At 44.2% G+C, this 25046-nt stretch overlaps 1 protein-coding gene across 13 annotated transcripts in view; it reads left to right on the top strand.

The window, feature by feature from the left end:
- Plekha5 (pleckstrin homology domain containing A5) overlaps positions 1 to 25046 on the top strand; it is a 176523-nt gene that overhangs the window by 10408 nt on the left and 141069 nt on the right. The window contains exon 4 of one of the 13 annotated variants that reach the window (XM_035448421.1): positions 9323 to 9661. The exons of 11 other annotated variants lie outside the window; for them this stretch is intronic. In XM_035448421.1, coding sequence (XP_035304312.1) covers positions 9323 to 9386 — 64 coding nt within the window. In that variant the 3' untranslated portion in view covers positions 9387 to 9661. Of the gene's footprint in view, positions 1 to 5257; positions 5454 to 9322; positions 9662 to 25046 lie in introns of those variants that run through there. One more of the 13 variants, XM_035448420.1, reaches the window with a different exon arrangement.

Genomic DNA, 25046 nt, shown 5'->3' with positions numbered 1-25046 from the left:
ACATGGTCTTGGAATCATGGATGTCTATTTCCAGTGCGCACATGTGACAGACAATTAGACGTGTGAAATGAGCTAAGAACAGATGATGAGAGAGGCGAAGCTTCTTATCCTTCCAAAGCTATTTGCCTCAGCACCACAGGGCACAGTTTATTGTGCCTTCTCCATCACGTAGTCAGGCTACTTCTTGTACGTGTCAGTGTCCCAAAGCCAGATGCTCTAACTAAAGAGACTATTTGACATCAACTTCAGGAGTGACACAGCGAACCCTAGGATTCTCTTCACCTGTCTTTCTTGGTTGCTGAAGGTTTCTTACAACCAAACCAGAGTGTGCTTTCTTGTTTTCCTGGATTACAGCCTTTTGTTTTTAACTTCAAGGGTCAAGGTTCCTTTTTGGTCCCGTTCCCCCTGCATCACACCCCCCCAAAATATCTAGAACCTGGACTTTGGCCACTGTGAGTCACATGCTCATTCCTCCACTGCTTTTAAGAATACTCACCACGTAAAATATAATTCCAAAGACTGAATACTTGAAAAAAATCCCACCTGCTTTTTACAGTGTGTGTGTGTGTGTGTGTGTGTGTGTGTGTGTGTGTGTGTGTGTGTTTAACCACTTCTGAATAACTGAAATCTACATTTATTATTCTTTGAATAGTCATGGTTCAGAGAGAAGGGTGTGTGTGTGTGTGTAAGACTTAACCTCTGAGATAAAATATGGCTTTATTCTTTATTCAGTAAATTAATCCCAACAGCTTTTGCTGAAGTCCATTTAAGATGTGTATAATACCAGTTTTACTAATTAGATAAAGCTATTCAACCTACAATTTAAAATGCAATAAAAACAGCAGCACAAAATCTTGAAATAATTCCTTGCTGGGTTTCTGTAGAATAAATAAATGACATAAAGTAACATGTTAAATTTAGAGCAACTATTTTTCTCTTAAATATTCCTCACACAATATAAGTGTATCCTAATAATGGTTTTTATTGTATAAATTTGAGGTATATATCATCTTTTGATTACACAGTGAGATGGTTACTCGAATTAGGCAAATTAATATATCGTCTTGCAGATACTTGTGTGGAAAAACTGAACATCTTCAGCAGATCTCTGGTAGATGATAAAGTATTAATTGCAGCCTTTCAGCATCTAGACTTTCTACATAGCTGCATCTCTGTCCTTTAACCTGTATCTTTTCTGTCTACTTTGGTCTTGTATATTTGCCTTTTCCTGTTTCTTATCCTTTTGAGTCATACGCCATTTTTTTCAGTGTATGGCATATTTCACTTGGCATCCTTGTGGAGGTTTGGATTCCCCATAAGCCCATATGTTTGAAGATTTGGTCCCCAGTTGGTGAAATGGTTTGGGAAGAATTAGGAAGTGTGTCAGTGGAGTTTTGAAAGTCTCTTCCCAGTGTCTTCCCCTGTTATGTGGTTGTATTTCAAGATATGGGAGCTCACTGACTCCAGACTAACCTGGGGAAACCTGCACGAGACCAAACCAGGCCTCCTGAATGTGGGTGACAGCTGGGGGGCATGGGCAGTCTATGGGGCTGCTGGCAATGGAACCAGTATTTATCCCTAGTGCATGAACTGGCTTTTGGGAGCCCATTCCCTATGGAGGGACACTCTCTTAGCCTAGACACAGGAGGGAGGGCCTTGGTCCTGCCCCAAATGATGTGACAGACTTTATGGGTGGTGGGGTGGGATGGGGAGAAGGTGGGGGAGGGTAGGACGAAGGGAGAGGGAACTGGGGTTGGTATGTAAAATAAGATTGTTCAAAAAAAAAAAAAAAGGTACTGTGTAAAAAAAAGATGTGAGCTCTCAGGTACTGCTCCAGCACGGTGCCTCCCTCCCGATGCCGTGGCCATGGACTCGAAAGTGTGAACCCCAGATAAACTCTTCTGTAATTTGTCTTGGCCATGGTATATTATCATACCAACAGAAAAGTAACTAAGACATTCTCCATCTTCATCCATATTGTTGCAAATGCGTTGGCCTAGTTTTCAGTGTCTGCTTGAACCTCGTCTGTGAATTGCCTGCTCCGCATGAATCTCCCGAGTTCTTCATCGGTTGCTCTTTAGTGGTTTATGCTATATAAGCATTTTCATTTTTGTGTTAAGGCTACTTGACTTGGCTTAGTAGAAGTCTTCATAGTATTTTAGTTTGTAAGTATTCTGTGAAAGTTTTCTGTGTTTACTTTCATTATCTGCATATTTATTATAAATTATATGCATGTGTTACTGGCTGTGTTTTTAGCATACTAGTTTAGGCTTATTTTCCTTGTTGAGATTTGAAAGTGTGTAATCATACACACTAACCGTGAGTACCCTCTTAGGAACTCAGGACTTGAGTGTACATGATGTAAGCCCTTTCCCAGCCAGTTCTATTTGCCAAGAAGCTGTCTGATCAGCCAGTGGGCATTGGCCAGGGCATCGAAGTGAGAGGAAGCTGAGGGTCACACCTTGGTTTCCATGTTACTTTGATCCTGTTAGGATCTGGCTGTCACCCCATTGATTGCCAGGGGCTGGGTTGAAGAGGACGACCGAATAGAGGAGGGCCTGTCTTCGGCCAAGGGTATATGAGTAGCTGCGCTCCCCTGCTAGAACTTCCAAACAAGTTCTCAAGAGGATCCTGTTAAGTGTTTCCTCTGTATAAAGTGTAGAAGACAATTGTTGTGCCTGCTTTGTAGGCTTGTGATATTATGAGTTGATTTATCTGAAAAGCTGTGAACGATGGTGTAGATATGAAACACATAGGTATTTGTTTTGCATGTCAATGACATTGGGTTTCTAAGAAAAAATGCTTCATTTTCATTTATTCTGGAAAACATGGCTTGTGAATAGTACTACAGAAATGTCATTATGTAAAGTCTAAATTTCATGTCTGTTTTATGTTTCTTGGAAGTAAGAACTGTGGCATGCAATGCAGTTGAGGATGATAGAGCACATATTTAGTGACACATATACTTGGTTTTTCAGTGTGGGGTTCTGTTTAAGAAAGACCTATGATTTGGGAAAAAGAAATCAGCTTAGTTGGTAAATGCCCAGATCATTAAACTAAAGACTTCCTCTAAAGAGCAGAGTAGCTATCGTTTGTATCTGAAGATAAAAAGCAGGAGCTGGCTTGAATGTTCTCCGTGAGTGAAGAATTAAAGAGGCACTATGTAGCACGTGGGACTGAAGGGGGAACAATTGGGAAGTGGTGTAGATGTCACCCTGAGGGGACAGGCAAGGCCACTTTGGGTGGAGGTGTTGCTGACCTACGAAATGAATGAACTTAGCAGAATAGATTGAGTGGAGGGGGTCAGTAGGAGAGACAAAGTAAAGGAATAGAATCCCTTCTTCATAAGAAACATAAAAGTTGCAATTGCAACTATCTAGGTCTCTGCGTGTGAAGCAATGAAATCTATCAACACTGCACTGCAAAGATGCTGGGAACGGTGTGCTCTTGGGCACACTCCGCTGGTTGGCACAGGCAGAGCCCATGACCAGTGATGGCTTGAGTAGGCTGGGACTTGAAAGCTGAGGTCATAGGCCAAGCAGGGTCACATTCCTTCTGAGCCCCCTCCTCTCTCCCTCTTGTTGTATTCACAGGAGCAGCCCCCACAGGGTGGGAAGCAGGTCAGGCCTGGTCATCCCAGGCCTTGAACCTCACATGCTTTCCCAGATGAGTGGGAAGGGTGGTAGAGAGCACTTTTAATATGCTTACCGTGTCTGCTTTCAAGAATAGCCAACTAGCTCCTGGGGAAGGTTGGAGATAGTGCTTAAAACAAACAGAAAGCCTTTGTGAATTTGGAAAAGTATTTTGCAGAAATCACCCAGAAATATCAGAATGGATGACTGGAAAGGGTCAAAAAGAACTACATATGTGCAGAAGCCTCTGGTCCTTCTGGCTCACACCTCACCTGCTGACCTGGGCTTTACAGCATCCAGTCGGCCCTCCTTCCAGCTGTTGTCATGAACGAGATTGAGCCTACAAGCTGCTCTTTTGCTTTGTTACAGCAGATTGACAAGAACAAGCTTGGACTTAAAGCTAGCTGTGTAATTGGTGGGAGAAGTAAAATCTGACAGGGTTCTAAGTCCTCTCTTAGAATGGTTTCTGGCTGGCTGGCTTATTTCTTTGGTGTCATGGAAGAAGATTGACGTTAAGTATTTCAGGTACTGATTTCAGTTTCTCAAAAGTATTAATGGGGAAAGCAGTAGGCGCTAGCAGGGTAGAATGGATGGAAAGAGTCAGAGCTTTGCCCCATCAGCTTCTGCTGTATCACAAACCCTAGAAAAACTCAGTAGCTGGGCACAGAAGCATGCAGATCTCTGTGAGTTCCAAGACCTGCCTGGTCTGTCTACATAGCCAGTTCCAGACCAGCCAAAGCTACATAAGCTGTGTTTCAGGAGGAAAGCAAAACAAAACATAGCATGACTACTGTATGTGCAGTTCTGCATGCATCTGTTGTTGTTGGTTTTCTGACCCGGCGGGAGTCCCACTGCCCTAGAGCCCCAAATAAACACACGGATGCTATATTAGTTATAAAAAATATTGGCCAGTGGCTTGGGCTTCTTATTGTCCAGCTCTATCCTAATTACTAACCCATTTCTATGAATCTCTGCATTTCCACATGGTCTTGGCTTACCAGAGAAGGGTCCAGACCTGCTACTCCTTTTGCGGGCTACATGATGACTGCGGCTGCCTACATTTCCCAGAATTCTCCTCATCCCCTAGTCCCGCCTATCCTCCTGCCTCTATTGGCCACAGTGTTTGATTCATCAACCAATAAGAAACACAGAAGGACTTCCCCCATCATGCATCTTTGGGGGGATAGGAAGTTCTAGTCTCTACTGGGCCTGCTCTCTCTGTGATGAGAAGTGAAAGGTGCTTCTGATATTGGCTGCTTCTGGACAGCCATTGTTAGCCTCTTATTTGCAGTTTTGCTTTCTGTGGTTTTATTTACATCTACGGTCAATGGTAGCATGACAATATTAAATGGAAAATACCAATTATAAGCAGTCCACACATTTTGAATTGGTGTTCTGAGTAGTGTGATGGCATCTTGCGCCACCCTGAGCAGGACACAAATCCTCTTTTGCATACTGTATTCAGGCTGTCTGTGTTTCCTTCTTGCTAGTCATTTAACAGTGTCCTAGTTATAAACCGCCTGTTGTGGTGTCAGTGGTTGTATTTAAGTAGCTCACTCACTTCAGCAGCCTCACATTATAAATTACAATGTCTACCATTCATTCTTTCTATTCCATCTCTTCAGTGAAGCATTATACTATCGTCATAAGAAGAGCAAGTGGGGGCTGGAGAGATGGCTGAGTTTAAGAGCACTGACTGCTCTTCCAGAGGACCTTGGTTCAATTCCCAGCACCCACATGGCAGCTCATAACTGTAACTCCAGTTCCAGGGCATCTGAAACCTTCACACCAATGCACATAAAATAAAGTTAAATAAATTATTTTTTAAAAAAAGAAGAGGAGCAAGTGAAGTAAACTATTTGTGGGGGGGAGGTGAGATCGTATTTCACATAACTTTAGTAACTGTATTATCATAGGTGTTCATGTGTCCACCCATGCAGATCTGAAAACACATAGTATACACAGGGTTTAGTAACACCCACGGGGAGGGGAGAGGTTGGGAGGTCTTGGACTGTATGTCTTCTATGGAGAATGGGTCCTACTGTATCTGGGACTATGGAAATGAATGGCTTAGCTCTTTTTCTGGTAGTCCCTGATCCTCTGGCAGGCCAGCCCAGCCTCACTGTCAGGGGCTGGAGACAAGGCTAATCTGTTAAGAGCATTGATTGCTCTTCTAGATGACCCAGGTTGAGTTCCTAGCAACCACATGGTGTCTCACAACCATCTATAACTCCAGCCGAGGGGATCAGACACGCTCTTCTGGTCTCCATGGGCACCAGGCATTCATGTGGTGCACCAAAACATGCAGACAAAACACTTACACACGTTTTTTTTTAATTAAAAAAAGAAAAGGCATCCAAGTAAATGAGCACTCAAACACACACACACACACACACACACACACACACACACACACACACACACACACACGTCTCTTAGTACTGGGGTTGTGTGACCTCTGACCTCTGCCACTTCTTGTTGGCCAGTGATAGTCCCACCATTCAGCTCAGCTCTTGCCAGCCAGGGTGTGGGGTGAGGGAAATTGCATCTTTTGCTGAGAGCAGACTCATACCACAAAGCTATAGATTGAAGGAGAAAGGAAAAACAGAACACTTCAAATCCTATAGCATATATGGAAAAATATTACTGGCACCACCCACCTCCAATACAGGACTAAACTGGATAACAGACTTGTTGCTGATCAGTACTTCTTGAGACCAGTGCTTCTTTGGGGCCTGGAGGAACTACTTGAGTTTCAGTGAATTTCAAGACAGTTTTCAGATGAGCTCAGAGCCCTGCCTACGCCCACAGTGTAGCATGGTGACCAGGCACTTGTCATGTTAACCCAGTTTTAGTTTTCCTGGAAGCCTGCTTCTTCTAATTAAGGCTGTGTTCACTCTTTCTTGCTTATTTGTCTGGTGATGTGAGCTTCCCAAGAGTGGAGATATTCTTTGAATCCTGGTCATCACTAAATTTTCAAACCACAGAACCGTACTTTTCTCTCCTAGTGGGATTTGTATTGTGCTCTTTGTGATTAATATGAAAACAGCTTGTTAAAATACCACAGGTTAAACCCTATGCTTTAGTACACTGTAGAAACTGATGGGCTATTTGTTAGTTATAGGGGAGGCCTGGGAGCTCAGAGAAAACGTATAGTTGAACCCACATATGAGCCTCACACAAACTGTGTGAACACCAGAAAAAGCAGGCAACCTGAAGAATGTGGAGAAGGACAGAGTTGTTCAGTTTGACTTCAAAGGTAGGGTGTGGAGCAAAAAGAAATGTGATGGATCAAAGTAGAAATTCCCCCAAGTCCAGAAACATGCCTACTGGAGGTGATAGTGTGGTCAGTGAAATTGTGGGTCTTATGTGCCAGTTATGGGTGTAGTGGGTTCCTAAAGAAGAGGGTGTGCAGGTGTAGCGGGACTTTGGGGATGGAAGAACTATGAACTCTCTGAGACAGTGCAGTAGCCCTCAGGAGAAAGTCGTGGAGATTTGTGATGCTGAAGTGGTGTCCTAGAAGAGGCCGAGATATAGGGACACAGAGTAGGGGCCAGTGAGTGGAGCTGCTCTGTTGCTGGTTTCCTTTAGGCTAGAGTTAGACTGGAGAACCGGTCGGAGAAAGTGCAGAGCTCTCCAGGGCTGATGAGGGATCAAGGTGTGGATTGGGAAAAGCATCGGAGGTGATCAGGTGATCAGCAACAGATTCTCAGAGAGAGAATCCCCCGAGGCTAACGGCTCATTTGCTGCCAGGCAGTGGTCAGCGCAGGAATCCCGACACTGTCTGCTCAAGTGGGTGTTTAGGTAGACGTATGTGAACTAACAGTAAATATGTGCAGCCCTTCTACACTGTCCTAGTGGGTAGCAAAGTCTGCAAGTCCCTTTTAAACAGTGGGGTATTATCTGCGATACACATACCCTTTATACTTTAAATAATCTTTAGATTACCTAAATACCTAATGGTATGGAAATGTGCATTAGTAGTCCGTCCTCCCCACACACACACACATGTAAGGGATAATAACAAGGAAAATTGTATGTGTTCAGCACAGCCGTAGCCATCATAGGCCTCATGACGTAACTTGTGAAGAAGACTTGAGGAATAAGGCTTGAGCAAGTGCTGGCGAGACCAAGCATCTGTGGAATGATGTAGCTAGGGCGGGAGGGGAGTGTGTCTCACCTCCTCCCTTGAGTGGACTCAGCTTCTTGCTGGCTGTGTGGCAGTCACAGAGCATCTTTTCAGATGGCTTGGCTTTTCCCATGATGCCTTCTGTCCACAGTTGTTAAATCTGTGGGTGTGAAGTACATATATATATAGAGGACTGACCTGCAATTCATTTAAGATCTTTCATGTTTTCTCTGTGGTTTTTTTTTTTTTGTAATGACTTAAAAAAAAAAAAAAACTAGAGATGGAATTTTCTGAATGTGAACTGTTTAAAGATGTCAAACATTAGTAATATGTACAATACTGAAGGATAGTTTAATTTATATAATGCTAGTTATTAAGTAAATTAAATCTACAACCTAAGGATCAGGATTTCAGGGTTATATTCTCCATTCTTTTGTTAGTTCCTCCCATCAGTGTTCACAGTGGACATCTTCAGAGTAAATATTTAATCCCTGCTCTTGCTCTCCTCCTTGAAACCAGAGCACTGAACCAGAGCAGACTTTGGTAACCTTCCACCCCTGAGCTGGCTAATGCAGGAACGACAACGGTGGAAGGCTACAGCTCCCAGAAATCACTGTAGAAAAGCCTTTGACAGGAATGACAACAGTGGAAGGCTACAAGCTCCCAGAAATCCTCAGGAATCACTGTAGAAAACCTTTGACACTAAACTCACAGACAGGGACTATATGTGGAGAATAATTAACAGCAATTATTTTCTTCCCTCCACTCTTTGGTCAGACTTGTTCCAATCAAAGTAGTAAGACTGGTTAAAATAATCTCTGTATAATTAAACTCCTTGTGCAACACAAGTCAGGCTTTATTTTTTTGTTTTAACTTGGTGCTGGAGAATGGAACCCAGGGCCTTGCTGTGTTAGTCACCTTTCCATCAATGTGACAAGGTAACTGAGAAATTAACTTATAAGAAGAAGGGACTCTAGTTAGCCTTCTGTTGTGTGGAGAACATTGTGACAGAAAGCAATTGACGGGAGGAAACCTCCCAGCTACTGAGCGATGTCAGAGCAGGAACTTGAAACAGAAGCCTTTTTTAAAACAGCACAGACCCACCTGCCTAGGGATGGTTATTGCCCAGGGTGGGCTGGGCCCTCCTACTCAATTAGCAATCAAGCAAATGACCCCATAGACATATCCACAGTCCAGTCTGGTCCAAGCAGTTCTTCAGACAAGGCCCCCCTCTTCCCAGTGACCCTAGATCTGTGTTAAGCAGAATGAAAGGAGTTTTTGTTTGGGTTTTAAAATTTATGTTGTTGGGTGCTCTGTGTTTGTGTTTATCTGTGTACCACACGTGGACCTGGTGCCTGAAGAGGTCAGAAGTGGATGTTGAACCCCTGGAACTGGGCTTTTAAGTGGTTATACGCCACCCTGGGGGTGCTGGGAACTGAGACTTGTTCCTCTGTAAGAGCAACAAATGATGCTGAGCCACCGCCCAGTCTTTGTTGTCCTTTCTTAGTCTTTAGTCTTTTCCCATTGAGTTTCTTTCTTTTCTCTTTTCCCCCCGAGACAGGGTCTCACCGTATAGACCAAGCTGGTCTCGGACTCACAGAGATCGTCCTGCCTTTCCTTCATGAATGCTGGGATGAAAGGTGTGTGCCACCACGCCGAGCTCCATTGAATGTCCTTACGCCTGTGGCTGGCTGGCATCCTTGGTTCAGTAGAAGCAACTAAAAGTCATGCTTTTAGTTTCCATCAGCAGATGTTTTTTTGAGGATTAGGAAAAGATACTATTTTTAGACAAAGGGAACTCTCTACTACTCTGAGTCTTGAGTTGAGGACTTCTGTAATGAATGAGTGGTGAATTTGTCGCATTTGTTTTGGATTCATTAAAATAACTTCACCCTTTTAATTTGCTGCTTCAGTGAATTGCGTAAATCTCATCAATGTACTTGTTAATCTTGAACTGCATGCTGATAAGAGAAACTGAATTTGGTTATGTTGTACCCTTTTAAAAATCAATAAACTTGGGGCTGGAGAAAGTAGTCACTGCAGAGGACCCGAGTTCAGTTCCCAGCACCCACATCAAGTGTCTCATAGGAACTACAGCTTCAGGGAGCCGACACCGCTCTGACCTCCTTGGGTACACACATAGACACACATACGTACACATAGATGATACAAATAACAAACTTTATATGTTAGGGCTAAGTGTAGCAGAGTTGAACAGGAGGCATCAGAAGTTCTGCACGTACACTCATATGCACACTCTCCCCTGTCGCAGATACCATGAACACCACAATTGGTGCAATTTCCTTGTTACTCATAATTTAGTGTATTGGAGTTGACATTTCAGTTCGCTTAATGGATTGTGGTAAGTGTATAGGGGACAGGTCTCTACCATAGTGATACACCAGATAGTGTCATTGCCCTGAAATCACTCTGTGCATGGCTTGGCTGGGTTTCTTTAGACTCTTGCTGTTGGTGATAGTAACCAAGTCATCACATAACTTTCTTGTACGCCCTCATTTTCTTGGGTGTGTAGGTTCTTTTGACCTCAGGACAGGAGTTAGGGGTATTGTGCTATGCTCTAGAAGAGCTGGAGGCTGCAGTTGGTTCCTTGACACCTTGACTGTTGTGCCGACTTGTTTTCTGTGTACAGCTCTGTTATCGTTTAGAAAATTGTGTTTGGCATACGCCAGTACAGGATTGCCTAAGTGTGGGATATTCATCGCAGTGCACTCGGCTCTGTTTCAGCAAGAGAGGGTCTCTACTGCCAGTAATGCTATATATGACCTTGTTACTTCGTCCCATTTTAAGATTTCAGCTTTGTGTTGTTTGGTATTTAAGTATAATTTTTCTACCTCCTTATACAATACTATATATATATATATATATATATATATATATATATATATATGGTGCAATGTGATATTTTGAGAAGTGTGTAATAGTCAAATTGGAGTGATTAGCATGTATATTTCCTCATGTATTGATCATTTCTCTGTTAGAAACATTCAGCATCCTCTCTTTTGTTATTTTGAAATAGACAATAAATGGTTGTGAATTAGTCGCCCTGCTGTGCTAAAGAACGCTGGCTCCTCTACCTGACTGCAGCATTACACCCAAGTCACTTTCTCCTCTACGTGACTACAATGCCACACTGTACCCGCTAACTACCTTCTCTCCATCCCTCTCCCTCCTCCGTTTCCTGGCCTTTGGTAGCCAATACTTTCTGAAATCAGCTTCCTTAGCATTCACGTGATTGGGAAAAGGTTATTTGGTTTCTGGCTTCTTCCTTTTAATATGATGTCCAGTTACATGGGGATTTCATGTAATCCTGGCTGACTGAAATGCGCTCCACAGTGTAGGGTAGGGTGACCTTAAATTCCTCTTGCCTTCATCTCCCAAGTGCTGGGTTTACAGGCATGCCACACTACTCTGACCTCCTGTTTGTGTAGCTGGGTGTATCTCCTGGTCCCTGTAACCTCTCTTTGCTTTTTGTTTATTGGTCTTGTGGCACTGGGGATCACCCATGTGCACATGTTCAGAGGGCTTTTCTACCTCTGACCCACACCCCAGCCAGCAAGTACTTAAGAGATGTCACAGGAGGGGATAGAGAGGTTGCTCAGGGGTTCAGAGTACTTGTTACTCTTTCAGAGGACCCAGGTTGAGTTCCCAGCACCCGTGTCAGGCAGCTCACAACCGTCTTCACTCCAGTGCGTCCAGTGCCTCTGGCCTGACTTCCATAGACCCACAACGGGTACACACCTGTACATAATTAACAATAACAAAAATGAGTCTTTTAACAAATGTCATAGGGATTCTTCATCCCTGTCTGAAATCTGGCGTCGGTTGGAAAGATCTCAGCAAATTGGTTTATTAGTAAAATAGCTGTTTTACCTGGTAAAGAGGAAACTCCGAGGAGGGAACCTGGTTTGAAATGAAATGAGTAACCCTGACATTGTAGACTACTGAATCGTGAGCAGTTCTCTTTAGCAGGAGCCCCTGCTGGGAATGACAGAGAGGCAGATAGAGTGCTGTTAAATGCCCAGATCTTGCCTTTCCCCTTTGGGCACCCAGTTTGGGACTAGCACCAGCCTGGGGATGAGAGCATGAGTGAAGCAGAGGAGGAGATAGCTAAGAAGGTCTGATAGGAAGTGTGAAAGATTGATTTCTTACATGAGATATTGATTTATAGGGTTTCTCAGGCAAACAGTACATGATCCACCTGGTTGGTGTAGTGGCACGAGCCTTTAATCTGGGAGTCAGGGGGGGTCAGATAGATCTCTGTTAGCTCGAAGCCAGCCCAGTCTACAAAGTGAGTTCTAGGACTCCTAAGGCTACACAGTGAAACCTTATCTCAGAAAACTAAAAACCAAACCAGAACAAAAAAACCCCTGTGATACTGGTGAAACCATACAAAGACATTGGGTTCTGCTTTGTTGTTAGCAGAGGCCCACGGGCACGAGCGAGCAGTATTTCTGGGATCGGAAGCAGCATTGCAGTTAGTGCACTTGGCCAGGCTGTGGCTGCTGCTTTCTTCTTTCTAAGGCCTAAAGCATGGCTTCCCCAGTAATGTTTTCACTGTAGCTTTGTCATACATTTCCTTGCTATGAACTCTTAGAATGAAGTGCAGTGTTGCTGGGTTTTTGTCTTTCTCTCTATAGAACATGAAAACTGTGCATGCATTTATTCAAATATGAGCCCTCACGCTGTCAGTGCTCACTATGGGAGATACAGTAACAGCATTACATGGTAGCTCTCACCCTTTCAGATGTCAGAGAAACACAAAACCTTCCTTCCTTCAGTGAATTTTTCAGCTACAAAGAGAAAGTTTTTAAAACTTCAAATAAACTTTATTTTTACTTGAATTGGAAAACATGAGATTAAGTAAATATACTATGTCAAATAACCTGCCAAGTACAGGGGCTACAAAGAGGAACTACACAGGGTTCTACAGATCCTTGGAACGACCATTTAGCCCCAATAAACACACAGAGGCCAGGCTGTGGTGGCGCACGCCTTTAATCCCAGCACTCGGGAGGCAGAGGCAGGTGGATCTCTGTGAGTTCGAGACCAGCCTGGTCTACAAGAGCTAGTTCCAGGACAGCCTCCAAAGCCACAGAGAAACCCTGTCTCGAAAAAACAAAAAAACAACAACAACAAAAAAAAAATAGGGCTGGAGAGATGCTCAGAGATTAAGAGCATCGACTGCTCTTCCAGAGGTCCTGAGTTCAATTCCCAGCAACCACATGGTGGCTCACAACCACCCGTTATGAGATCTGGTGCCCTCTTCTGGTGTGCAGATATACATGGAAGCAGAATACTGTCTACATAATAAATAAAACATTACTAAAATAAGATATATTTAAAAAAACACAGAGACTTATATTAATTATCAAATGTTTGGCCAGTGGCTCGGGCTTCCTTTTTTTTGGGGGGGTGGGTTCGAAACAGGGTTTCTCTGTGGCTTTTTCCTTTTGGCTTGTGTGACAGCTGCTGCTTTGGAGTCCTTAGGCTGCTAAGTGTTTTTTTCTCTATGCATGATCTTGTCTGTTGCCCGCCATAGTGACCAAGGCACCACTCCCTGAGCATTTATTTAGCTGGTAATGTGTAAGCATTTGACTTTACAAATGAGGAGACAGAACTGAGATTCATGCTTTGGGTGGGTTACAATCACAGGTTAGTGTCCCATCTAAAAAAATCTCAATTGTACTTTGTGGGGAAACTTCCATCTGCAAAACAAACAAACAAACAAAATACCATCTACAGTATCATTAGGGCATGAGATTCTAGGAGATTCTAGGAGGCCTTCCTGTGGATACATCCCAAAAGCCCCCAGGGGGCACCTGAAAGCATAGATTATACCAAGCCTTGCCATCCCCCCCCTTTTTTTATGTGAGAAAGTTTTGGAAAGGGGGAGGGGGTAAAGAGACAAAGACAGAGAGAGGGAGAGAAGACGGGAGAAGAGGGAGACGGGAAAAGTCCTGTCCGCCCCAGGGGAACAGCAGAAAAGAGAAGCGAGCAGAAAGAGCACCATTTCCCCTTTTATTTCCTGTATATATGCAACTCAGATACAGTTTAACTTTATAAATTACGTAAAAGATGAATGATAGCAACAAAGAAGAAAATACGAGCACACAAATCCTGTAATAAAAGGCCAGCATCTGTTTTGTTCTTGGGTGCTGTTATTAATTGTGACTCTGGTAACTGAGACCACTGAGTAACCAATGGAAGGGTCCGGGTGGAGTATTTACCCAAGCTACCTTAGATCAAAACTGTTTGGGGGAGGAAACTGTATCTGTAATAAACATGCACAGACTGCCCCTTATCATCATTCCCTAAACACTGAAGTATAGCTGCTGTTTACGTCAAATCTTTATTGTAGTTGTAGTTTATCTAAGTAACCTATAGGCCAAGTGTACAGAGGTGGTATATAGCTGATAGGCAGATACCGAATTTAACATGATGATAATTTTTGTTTGTTTTCTGAGATGGGGTCTTTCTCTATGTAGTCTGGTTGTTCTGGCATATGCTGTGTAGTAGACCAGGCTGGCTTCAAACTCAGAGAGATCCACCTGCTTCTGCCTCCTGAGCCACTGGGATTAAAGTCGTGCACCACCACTCCAGGCTTAATACGAGGGGTTGAGCATGTGTGGATTTGGGTACTCAGGGCAGTAGGCATGTCACCGCTGGGTGGCGGATACTGGATTGCACCTTAAAATTTAGCATTGCAACACTTCCACCCCTTGATCTTTGTTTTGTTTTCTAGATTGCATCTTGCTCAGTCCTGCTGTGGAACTCCCAATGCAATGCAGGCTGGCTCCGATCACAATAGGAATGAAGTGTTTATTTTACGTGTGTGTGTGTGTGTGTGTGTGTGTGTGTGTGTGTGTAGATGAGACATCAGCTTCATGTCATTCCAAAGCAGTTATACATGTTCTCCACCCCCATCTCTCACTAGCCTGGAACTCTATTAGGCTAGGCTGCCTAGCTGGTAACCCCCGGGATCTGCCTGCCCTGCCTCCCCAGTGCTGGGATTATGTGCGCACACCTGGCTGTTTACATGTGTGCTGCAGGTCTCATTATCATGTCCTCGAAATTCTGCAGCAGACAACCTTCTGAGCTTCTCTCCAGCCTTTCATTAAACGCTTTAGTTCGTTGTCCGTAGGTAATGGAAACCATGGGAGGTAAGCTGGGTAAGGAGGACTAGTGAATCCACCAGCTCTAAACAGCCATGCAGATTGAATGGTGCTCAACTGTGGAATCAGTTTGTATTATCTGTGTCATACTTATTATGAAAGGTTTTTTTTAAAAAACTCCTACTGTTAATCCCACTGATAGAGAATAAGACCACTACCACAGTTTAAAGCCAAATTTGCTTTAATTAAATATTGGCCAGGTGGATGGGCTCTGGCCAGGTCCATACCCAGATTCCTGGGAAAGGCCCAGAATCAAGTATGACAAGGGTTTAAGAAAGAAAACCATACTTTACTACATTTCCCATCAGTTCCAGTCAGGGGCAAGCAGACATCTTTTCCTGCCTTTGAACGTCCCGCCCACATGTGATCAAGCACAGCTGGTGCAGATGGGTCAAATATACAAGAGGAGTGAAAACATGTGTCTCATTGCCTCCCATAAACAGTGGCCTCCAGCGCTTCAGGAACTCTCTGTCCTTGGGCAATGGGCTTGCAGATCAGAGACATTTTTGTTTCCTGGATCTCTAAGGCATTGTAATTAAAACTTAAAATGTAACTTTGACTCTTACCATGTCATCTGATACAACCACTGTCATAAACTTTGATCAAATTTATAATGAAGTTTGAAAAAAAAACTAAGTCCATAAAATTAGTTTTCCAATTGATGTGGTTCCTACAGTAACATGGTAAGGGAAGCCACATTGTTCTGATGGCATGGGACGTTGACCGGCTGCATTCAGCCAATTGTGTGGACTTCCCTACCTTATTTCTGGGCTCACTTAATGGCTTCCTATTTTATAAAGGGGGGAAATAGTAGCCACAGTTAGCTACCGTAAAGTGCTGCCCGACTCCCCAAAGTCTTGCCCCACCTCCCTCCAACCATATCCCAGCCCCCTGGTTCCTGTGGTGACTGTAGAAGTCACATTTAATCTTTAGAAGGTAAACAACAGGACAGTGTGTTGTAATAACCCAGTGACATAGGCTGATCCTCAGATATCCCAGCTTTTTTTTTTTTTTTTTTCTATTGATGTGGGTTGGGTTTGAACGTGTTCGTCCTTCGTATGTGTTTTAGTCATTTGTAAATAGACAGCATTTCTGTCATTATCTCTGAACTCCCATTATGAGCTGTAAAACCGCTCTCTTTGGTGATTGAGCTGATGTCAGTGCAGTTTAGAACACAGTGCAGAGAAATGACCGAGCCCGACGTCAGATGTAAGCAAATGTTTCCTAGTGTGCCTTTGACTCTTGCTGGGTGCAAATGGAAGTTCTCAGCCTCTGTTAATAAAAGGCTTGCTGTAGTTCTGAGGGCGGATTAAACACAGCTGGGAAGGAAGCCCCTAGTCCAGTCTCACAGAAGATCGCCTCCCTCTGCTTGTTTTCCTGTTTGTGTTCCTGGGAGCAAACAGCTGTGCATCCATTTCATCCTTTACTCTTTTCCTGAAAGTGTGACCCTTGAGAGAAGTAAACTGGGCTTGCAGACTTAGAAAAGATCACTTTCTCTCTGTTTGCTATTGACTTCTCCAGCTGAAACTATGATGGATTCATTGCATTAAAATGCTGCTTGAAGCCGGGCGTTGGTGCACGCCTTTAATACCAGCACTCAGGAGGCAGAGGCAGGTGGATCTCTGTGAGTTCGAGACCATCCTGATCTACAAGAACTAGTTCCAGGACAGCCTCCAAAACCACAGAGAAACCATGTCTTGAAAAACCAAAAAAAAAAAAAAAAAAAAAAAGTGTTTCCTTATTGGGGCCGGAGAGATGGCTCCGAGGTTAAGAGCACTGGCTGTTCTTCCAGAGGTCCTGAGTTCAATTCCCAGCAATCACGTAGTGACTCACAACCACCCTGTTATGAGATCTGGTGCCCTCTTCTGGTGTGCAGATATACATGGAAGCAGAATGTTGTATACATAATAAATAAAATCTTAAAAAAAAAATGCTGCTTGAAAGTCACCCACCGTCTTCCACTTATTTGCTAGCCCTGGGTGCACTCTCTTCACTGTATGGCTGCACTAGTCTGTCCCTCCGTGCCTGGTGTCTTTACAGTGTCCAGCCTCTGCATAGCACCTCTAACTAACAACACTTCATTTGAAAATCTGTCAGTCCGCTTAGCCCTCAGTAGCATCGCTCAGCGATGACATGCACATTTGAAACCACTTTAAGAACGTATTTCTGGGCTTATTAAATGTCAGCCTTCTAAAGCCATTTGTAGTGTGGCAAATTCGCACTAAATCTTCAGGCTTCAGTTCAGAGAAACGCCCTGAGTGAAGAACTTTAATTTGATCACTCCAGTCAGCCTAGTATTTAAAACACTTCTCAAAATACCTTTAACTTAGGTGTTGCTCTGAATCTATGTGTATGTGTATAGCATATATATATTCTAACTCTTCCCTCCCTCCTCTCCTCCCAGCTCCCTGCATCTATACTTTAAAAACAATATATTATATGAAAGTGTTTATTTTTTTCTGACTACAGAAGAAATATATGTCCCTATTGGAAAAATACAGAAAATCAATTGAAGAAGATACCCGCTTTCTGCCACTCTCAGCAGAGGATTGGCTGACACCCTGTCAGTTTCCTTTGTGCGACAGCCAAGAGCATTAAAATCTTAGCGTTGTAATGATGGCTTGATGCACTTAGCGTTCTCAGTCAAATACAGGCTGGAGTAGATTACTGTCAGTGTCGTTAGAACTCTCCGTGATGAAGAGACGTCCAGCAGTGCCCTCCCCCACCCATGTGGGCACCTTCCTTTCCCAGACACTGGTGACATTGCCTATATGCACCCCACCTCCACCTCCACCCCATTTCTTGCCCTTTGGCAGACTCTTACTGTGTACCGTGTGCCACTCTGGCCCGGAACTGACTGTCTTTCTGCTTCAGCCTCCTGAGTGCTGTGAGTACAGGTATATGTCATCACCACTGGCTTGAATTCAGACAAGTGAATTTTGACACTTCATAGTGAGAGCTACAGATTATATGAGACTTTGATTTGTAGATACACAAGGATCTTTAATTTTTAAATATTTACTTTCACTTTATGTGTATGTAGGTTTTGTTTTGTATGTATGTCTACTGTTTACCGCATGTGTCGTTGGCATCCTCAGAGCCAGAGGAGGATGTAGGGCTCCTTTGAACTGAAGTAAAGGACAGTTGTGGGTCACCGTGTGGTGCCAGGATGGAACCTGGGTCCTCTGCAGGAGCAGCGTGTGCTGTGAACCACTGAGCCCTGTAGAGGACACTCAGCCCCCGTACTCTACACTTTCATCACAGTCTTAATATTGCCCTATGAAACGTTTTTCTCACTTAAGATTTATGTGTTAGTACTGAAGTACAATCAGCAATACTAATACTAATAGCAGCTCAGATTATAATGAAACAGTAGGGAGGTTATTTTATTTAAATCAGATTTACTGTAGAAACCTTAGCTGTTTATTAAAATGTCCTGCACTTGGTGTTTTAGTTTGCTCCTAAAATTCTGTTAAGTTTTTAGAAGTTCTGCTCCCTTCATTTGTTTTGGATTTTCAAGTTAGACTCTCACTATGTAGTCCTGGCCGCCCTAGATGTGATAGGATATACCCACTGACCTTGAACTCCAAGGCAGTCATTCTGCCTCTGCCTCTCAAGTGCTGGGCTTACAGGCCTGAGCCAGCATTAGGTCCCCTTCAGAAGCACTCGCTGAAGGTTAGAAGTGGTCAGACCTGAAGAGAACAATAGGAAAATTCTCTGAAGAAAGGAACAGCAAAGTCTACATATCCTTTGGGGTTTTTCTTTTACTCTGGTTCACTTTGGTTATTTCAAGGGAAAGAAAATGAAATTTGCAAAGTATGTTTACCTATACTCCCAAGTGTACACTCTGCCTGTCTCTCTGCCTCTTAGCTTACCCAAGTCATCCATTGGCTTTTCACTGGAAAAAAACTCTGCAGTGATTGTTAAACTTGCACTGGAGTTAACTAAAATGCATTCCCTGTTTTTCCAAAGATTGCCTCATTTCTAAGGAAGCTCTTCCTGTATCAGAGTTAGCTACTCATTAACAGTCCCTGATCCACTTCCTGCTGTCTGCTGTCACCCCAGGACTGTATTCTAATTTACAGCCCCATTTGATTGCAGCGTGCAGTCACCAAGGTTGAGAAGCACTGTTTTAACTCCAAGATTTGGCTCAAAGTAAACTGGAGGCTGTTGTTTCTAAAGTCTGCTGGCCACGCTTGCAGGACTAGCGGTGTAGAGACGGCAGCATGGTGCTGTGCGTGCCTGCGTGCGTGGGTGCGGACGGTCAGACGGTCGAGTGAGTGCAACACTTAAGCCACCCCCCTAGTGCGCGTGCACTTTTGTAGTTAACTGGGATTGAGTTTGTGAGACTTTAACTCCCACCATGACAGTGTTGTTCTCCTCAGGAAGAGTGAGATGTCCTTAAAGAACGAGTCACGTCTGAGGTGAGCAGGCAGATTTGTGTTCCAGCAGTAGATTGGGACCCCAGTGACACAGGTGGAGGACAAGGAGGGTGGGGGTTGTTAAATTGTTATCATTGAGTTGTTGCATAGTCACATACGTTACTAAGTGCCCCTCGTTGCTAGGATTCCCTGGGCAGTTTGAGCCTGAGCAGGTTGCTCTCTCACCTTCATTTACTCCCCAGGGAGTTTCAACATGAAATTCTTTCGTCTGTGTTTATCATGTGTCTGTCGCCAGTTGTTCCTCATCTGCCATGCACCAGTGTTGTGTGTACAATTTTGGAATGTTTTCTAGTAAGGTAATTAGACAAAATAGGTAAAAGAGATGTCACTTTCCTCTAAACTTCCACATTGACTTCTTTGTTTTATGTCTGTGTTTATGTGTGGCGTGTGTGTGCAGCTTGCAGGAGTTGGTTCTCTCCACCAGTCAAATCCGGGTCATGGGGTTTGGCGGCAGGTGCCATTATCTGCTGAGCAATCGTCTCACTGGCCTCCATTTAATAATTCTGATGTGAGATTCGGCACAGGTAACTGGAAGTGAAGCAGATAAGACCACTGCGTTTCAAGTACCTGCCTCACTGTGATATGATGCAATACATCTAGATTCTATTGGTGACACATCAGAGGCACTAATAAATGCGGCTATGGCCTGAATGTACAAGAGGAGAGGACAAACTTCAGGGAGATAAACTGAAGGTAAAGAATAATTCCTTTTATGTGCGTAGGGGTTTTCTTAGGAACCACATTCTTAATTCATCTGATTCCATGGGGTATTATTTTTATGTGATTTATTAGGAACACCTTCATCTGGAACCATTTATTTCAGTGTACAGCAGAAATAACATTGAGATGACATGGCTTCCCTCATGAAATAAATGTGCATAGAATGTGTCTCAACTTGCTTTCTATTGCTGTAGCAAAACACTGACCAAAAGCAACTCAGTGCAGAAAGGGTTAAACATGCGCTCCTAGTCCCTCGTGGAGGGAACTGAGCAGAGGCAGGAAGCACGGAAGAAAGCTCCTGACTGGCTTGCTCCTCCATCTGCTCAGTTTGCTTCTGACAGCATCCAGGACCATGTACCTACGGCTGGTGCCACCACCGTGGGCTGGACTGTTCCACATCAGTCATTCACCAAGATTGCCAACAGGCCAGTGTGATGGAGGCATCTTCTCACTTGAGGGTCCCTCTTCCCAGATGACCTGAATTAGTGTCAGGCTGACAAAGGACATCCAGCAAAGAATGCAAGCAAAGTCTGTCCTGTCTGTTACATTTCTGAGAAAAGCTGTAGGGTTTGATCAGCACGTCAAACGTATTGGGTGTTTTTGTGTTGGGCACAGATATGGCGATATTTAATCTTAGGGTTTTCTCTTCTTCATGGGTTACATTTCCCTATGTCCTTAAAACAAACACACACACACACACACACACACACACACACACACACACACACACACACACGTGAAGCGATGGAAAATAGAAGCACAATGCAAAACAGGTTAGAGATGAACTGAAAGCCAGGCTTTAAAAGAGCAGTTTCAGGACAGGTCAGCAGGTCACAGAGATAACCTAATGGATGTTAATTGATCTAGGACAAGTCATTTAAAAGCTCCTGGCTTCTGGTTTCCTCATACTCAGGCAGTTGCCCAGCCTGTCTGCTGCAGAGGGCTGTTGTCCGGACCAACGAGGTCTCATGAAGGTCAAGTACTAGGTGGTAGGTATCCCTTTGCATTGAGAAAGCCTTGCCTGTTCTTAGTAGCAATTACCCTGAAGGTGTGAGCGGCTGTGTATGTAAGCCTTTTTATATTGTTTGATAGGATGATTTGAGAAACGTACTTCAAATTTAGTCAAATACATTCAGATCGATGTAAATCATGTTTGTTCACAATGTGCTTTTGTGTTTATAAGAACACTGGTAACTTTGAGGTAAATGTTATTTTTAGCGTTTCTACATGAGGAAAATGAGGCAAAAAGACAAGAGTAAATTTGTCAGGTTCACCAGGTCAGCGGCAGAGCTGGGATCGGCTCCAGAGTCTTTTTCTTTTAGGTTGTGCCTTTCAGTGTCCTTCTCCCCCTTCAGTAAACTGCATGGCCTTTATAAAACAGTGATAGTTTGCTTTTGTTGTTGTTAGTGTCACTGCTCTACTATTATGTTTTGTTGTAACTCGAAAAATGAAAGACCTAGATGCTGATACTGGGTTCAAGCTTCAAGGTGAACATCAGAAAAGCAAAGCAGTGGCCACTGGCTCTCACCTGTAGCTCAGACTGAAAGGACTGACCCACAAGTTCTTCACCAAGTCTCAAATTGCTGCTTCTCTTCAGTGTGGCTGCAGAACAAATCCCTCTCTAGAGACCTTGTTTCTGTCTTACATACTTCCCTAATGTTGGGATTAAAGGTGTGAGCTATAATTCTCTTTTAGACTGATTCACTCTTGTGTAGATCTGGGTGGCCTTGAACTCACAAAGATCCATCTATCTCTGAATCCTGAGTCTAGGATTAAAGGTGTGTGCCTGGCTTCCATGGCTTGTGGCCGACTTTGCTTTCTGAATCCTCAGGCAAACTTTAATAAATCAAACAATATATCATCACATTTTGTTTTGTTTTAATTGTGTAGTAATAATAAAATGTAAAAGGGAGAAAAAAAATCCAAAGTAGAGTAACCTAAGTTTAGTAATTTTATCTAACTAATCCACATAATACTGGCCTCATTGAAACATACTGCTGTTAGATAAACCCATGACAATTCTGATTGTCTGTTGCTGTGTTTTGTGTCTGTGACTCTAGGTATCCTTGTCCTTGCTTGGTTCTGTCTCACTTGAGTGGGACGGGATGACAAGAAATTGCACCTCCCACGGCCTTGTTTGTTCACCTCTCTCCCTCCTCTGGCTCCTTCCTCCTGCCAGGAAGTGCTAGTTACTATAGCAACATGGACTTTCCCCCTATCGACCTTAGATTCGTCACTCTCTGACTCCTGTGTGTTCTTGTGTAGTTGTTCTTATATTCTGAGTTACTAACTTTATCAAGTAAGCCAGTGATTTAGCAACTTCTATACGTTATATCTTTCTACCATGGCAATGCAACAACAGTTGTTGAAGATCCTTTCTCCTTCTGGAGTCTGCACCTTGTGTGGAGACCGCCCAAGAAAGCAGTCTCCACAGTAGCCTTGCTTGTTGCAGCAGCAATTTGATCCTGGCTTACTCTGGAGTTAATGAGAGTAGAGCCTGGCGGTGAAAAAGTTGTCTTTCCAAAGGGTGAGCTACATTTAGCCTCCTTACAAGACCTGTAAGGTGCCGTCAGATGCAGTAGCTCCTTTGATTATGCTGCTGCGTAACCCCTGCGTTTAACGTTGACGCCGTGCCTGCCTGCCTATGACTCTGCAAGTCCTCCGAGGCTTCTGTCTCCTTGGAAAGCTGTGGCCAGGTTCAGTGTTTGGTGCGGAGATAATTTTGTGTTAGTGACTCTGAGCTGTGCTGATAATTCTCGGGTTTTGAAGTCTGCCTCTTCCCTGTTGATGTACCCGTGTTGTCTTAGTGTGTTGTTTCCTGGCTTCCCATGGATTCCTTTCTGTAGCTGACCCAAAGTGGTCATTTGGCCTGCAGTGTGCACCGGGTGGTGTGCTGTTTACTGGAACTACTGTTGTGATTCTTTATATGGTGTTTTTAGGAGGGAATCTAGTCATTACACCTGCCACACAAATAAATCTGGAGTTACAGCAGTGATGAGCTCAGGAAGTTCAGAGTCGGGTCCTGGCCTGTGGACTTGACTAACCTGAGATCCAGAGAAGTGGGAATTAGAGGCGAGCACCGCGCCCTTTGGGCTGAGAGATGGTTGGGCACCAAGGCTGTTGAAGGTGGTGCAGTGGGTTTGTCTCTGATCCAGAGAGTGAGAAGTGGGGGAATGCTGCGCAGGAAGTGTGGCCCAGAGCCACCAAGTTAGGACCAGGAAGGCCGTGTAAGAATGACTGTTTATCCTTCGCAGCAGTGTTGCTGGGATTACAGTTTTTGTTTATCCTGCCAGAAGAAAATCAGAGAGAAGCCTGAGTAGATGAAGGAAGACCAGGGTGCTGCAAGAATCATTTTAATCTTCAGATACAAAACAGTGCCCAGTTTTGCTGTCTTTGTACTTTGTGTTTAGAACTTGCTTTGTGGGGGCTTATCTTTCCATTTCCTTGCCAGATCTACTCATTGGCTTCTTGTTTTTATTCCTTATGTCAGATATGAGACATTGCCGTGTGGTGGCTGTGATGGCAGCAGCAGTAGCTATAACACCAAGGTAGCAAACAAAACTGTCTTGAAAAATATTTTTAATTAATGTGTATTTAAATATAAAACAATCTTATTTTACATACCAACCCCAGTTCTCTCTCCCTCCCATCCTCCCATGCCCCCCACCAACCCCCCATCCCACCCCCTCATCCACTCCTCAGGGAGGGCGAGGCCTTCCATGGGGGATCATCAAAGTCTGACACATCATTTGGGTCAGGACCTAGCGCCCACCCCCCCCACCCCCCACCTCCGTATCATTTGGGGAAACCCACAGAAACAGCTGACCTGATAAGTTGGGAGCTCATGGATCCCATTCTGACCATCGGGGAAACAGCATAAGACCAAACCAGGCCCCCTGGATGTGGGTGTCAGTCAGGAGGCCTGGGCAGTCTGTGGGGCCTCTGTCAGTGGAACCAGTCTTTATCCCCAGTGCAGGAACAGACTTCAGGAGCCCGTTTCCTGTGGAGGGTTACTCCTTCAGCTTAGGGACATGGGGAGAGAAGTTTTAAAGTGTACGGATGTTTTGGCTGCATGTATGTCTATGCACTACCATACATGCAGGCACGCCCAGGGCCCACATAGGCCAGAAGAGGGAGATAGCTCTCCTGCAGCTGGAGTTATAGGCAGTTGTAAGCTGCCATTCTGCTGCTGGGAATCAAACCCGAGTCCTCTGGAAGAACAGCCTGTGCTTTGAGCCACTGAGCCGTCTCTTCAACTCCAGCAAATGTGTCTTAGGACAGACACTGCTCCTGTGCTCCTTGTTTTTCCTCAGGTCATGGAATGAGATGAAGGAGGAGCCCAGAGGTATGAAATTGCAGAGTAGGGTTTAAGCTCTTCTAAAAGGCTGTTCATCATTCGTATGGTGGCGGAAAGTCAGAAAGAGCAGGCTTGAGAATTGGGGAGAGCCCCGTGTCTTAACAGACAGCAAGTCACGGAAGCTCAGTTCCAGCCCAGGCTCTGATGCCTGAGCTCATGCTGTGTGTCCAAGGTCACCTCCATTAGTGTTTGGCATTGTCTCACATCATCGCTGAGAGTGCGTTTTATACAGAAGCAGGGTGGCTGGAGACATGGCTCCACAGTTGAGAGCATACACAGACCTTGTAGAGGGCCCGAGTTTCAGTGCCTAGGACCCATGTTGGGGCGGGGGTGGGAGTCAGGTGGCTTGAGGATACCCAAGTCCTCTGGTGCTGTGGACAGCTCCACGCGTGTAGTGCACACACGCTTTTGCACTCACATATAAACAAAATCACTTTAACGTATGTATCTCTGTGTTGAGTATATCTACATGAGAACAGGCACCTGCGGAGGCCAGAGATGAGCTGCTCATGTGGGCACTGGGCACCCATCCTGAGTTCACTCTGAACTGCTGGACACCCATCCTGAGTTCAC

The sequence above is a fragment of the Cricetulus griseus genome, chromosome 8 (genome assembly GCF_003668045.3).
Source record: "Cricetulus griseus strain 17A/GY chromosome 8, alternate assembly CriGri-PICRH-1.0, whole genome shotgun sequence".
In the NCBI taxonomy this organism is placed as follows: domain Eukaryota; kingdom Metazoa; phylum Chordata; class Mammalia; order Rodentia; family Cricetidae; genus Cricetulus; species Cricetulus griseus.
Note: the sequence above shows the minus strand (reverse complement) of the source record. Positions and strands in the feature narration are given on the sequence as shown.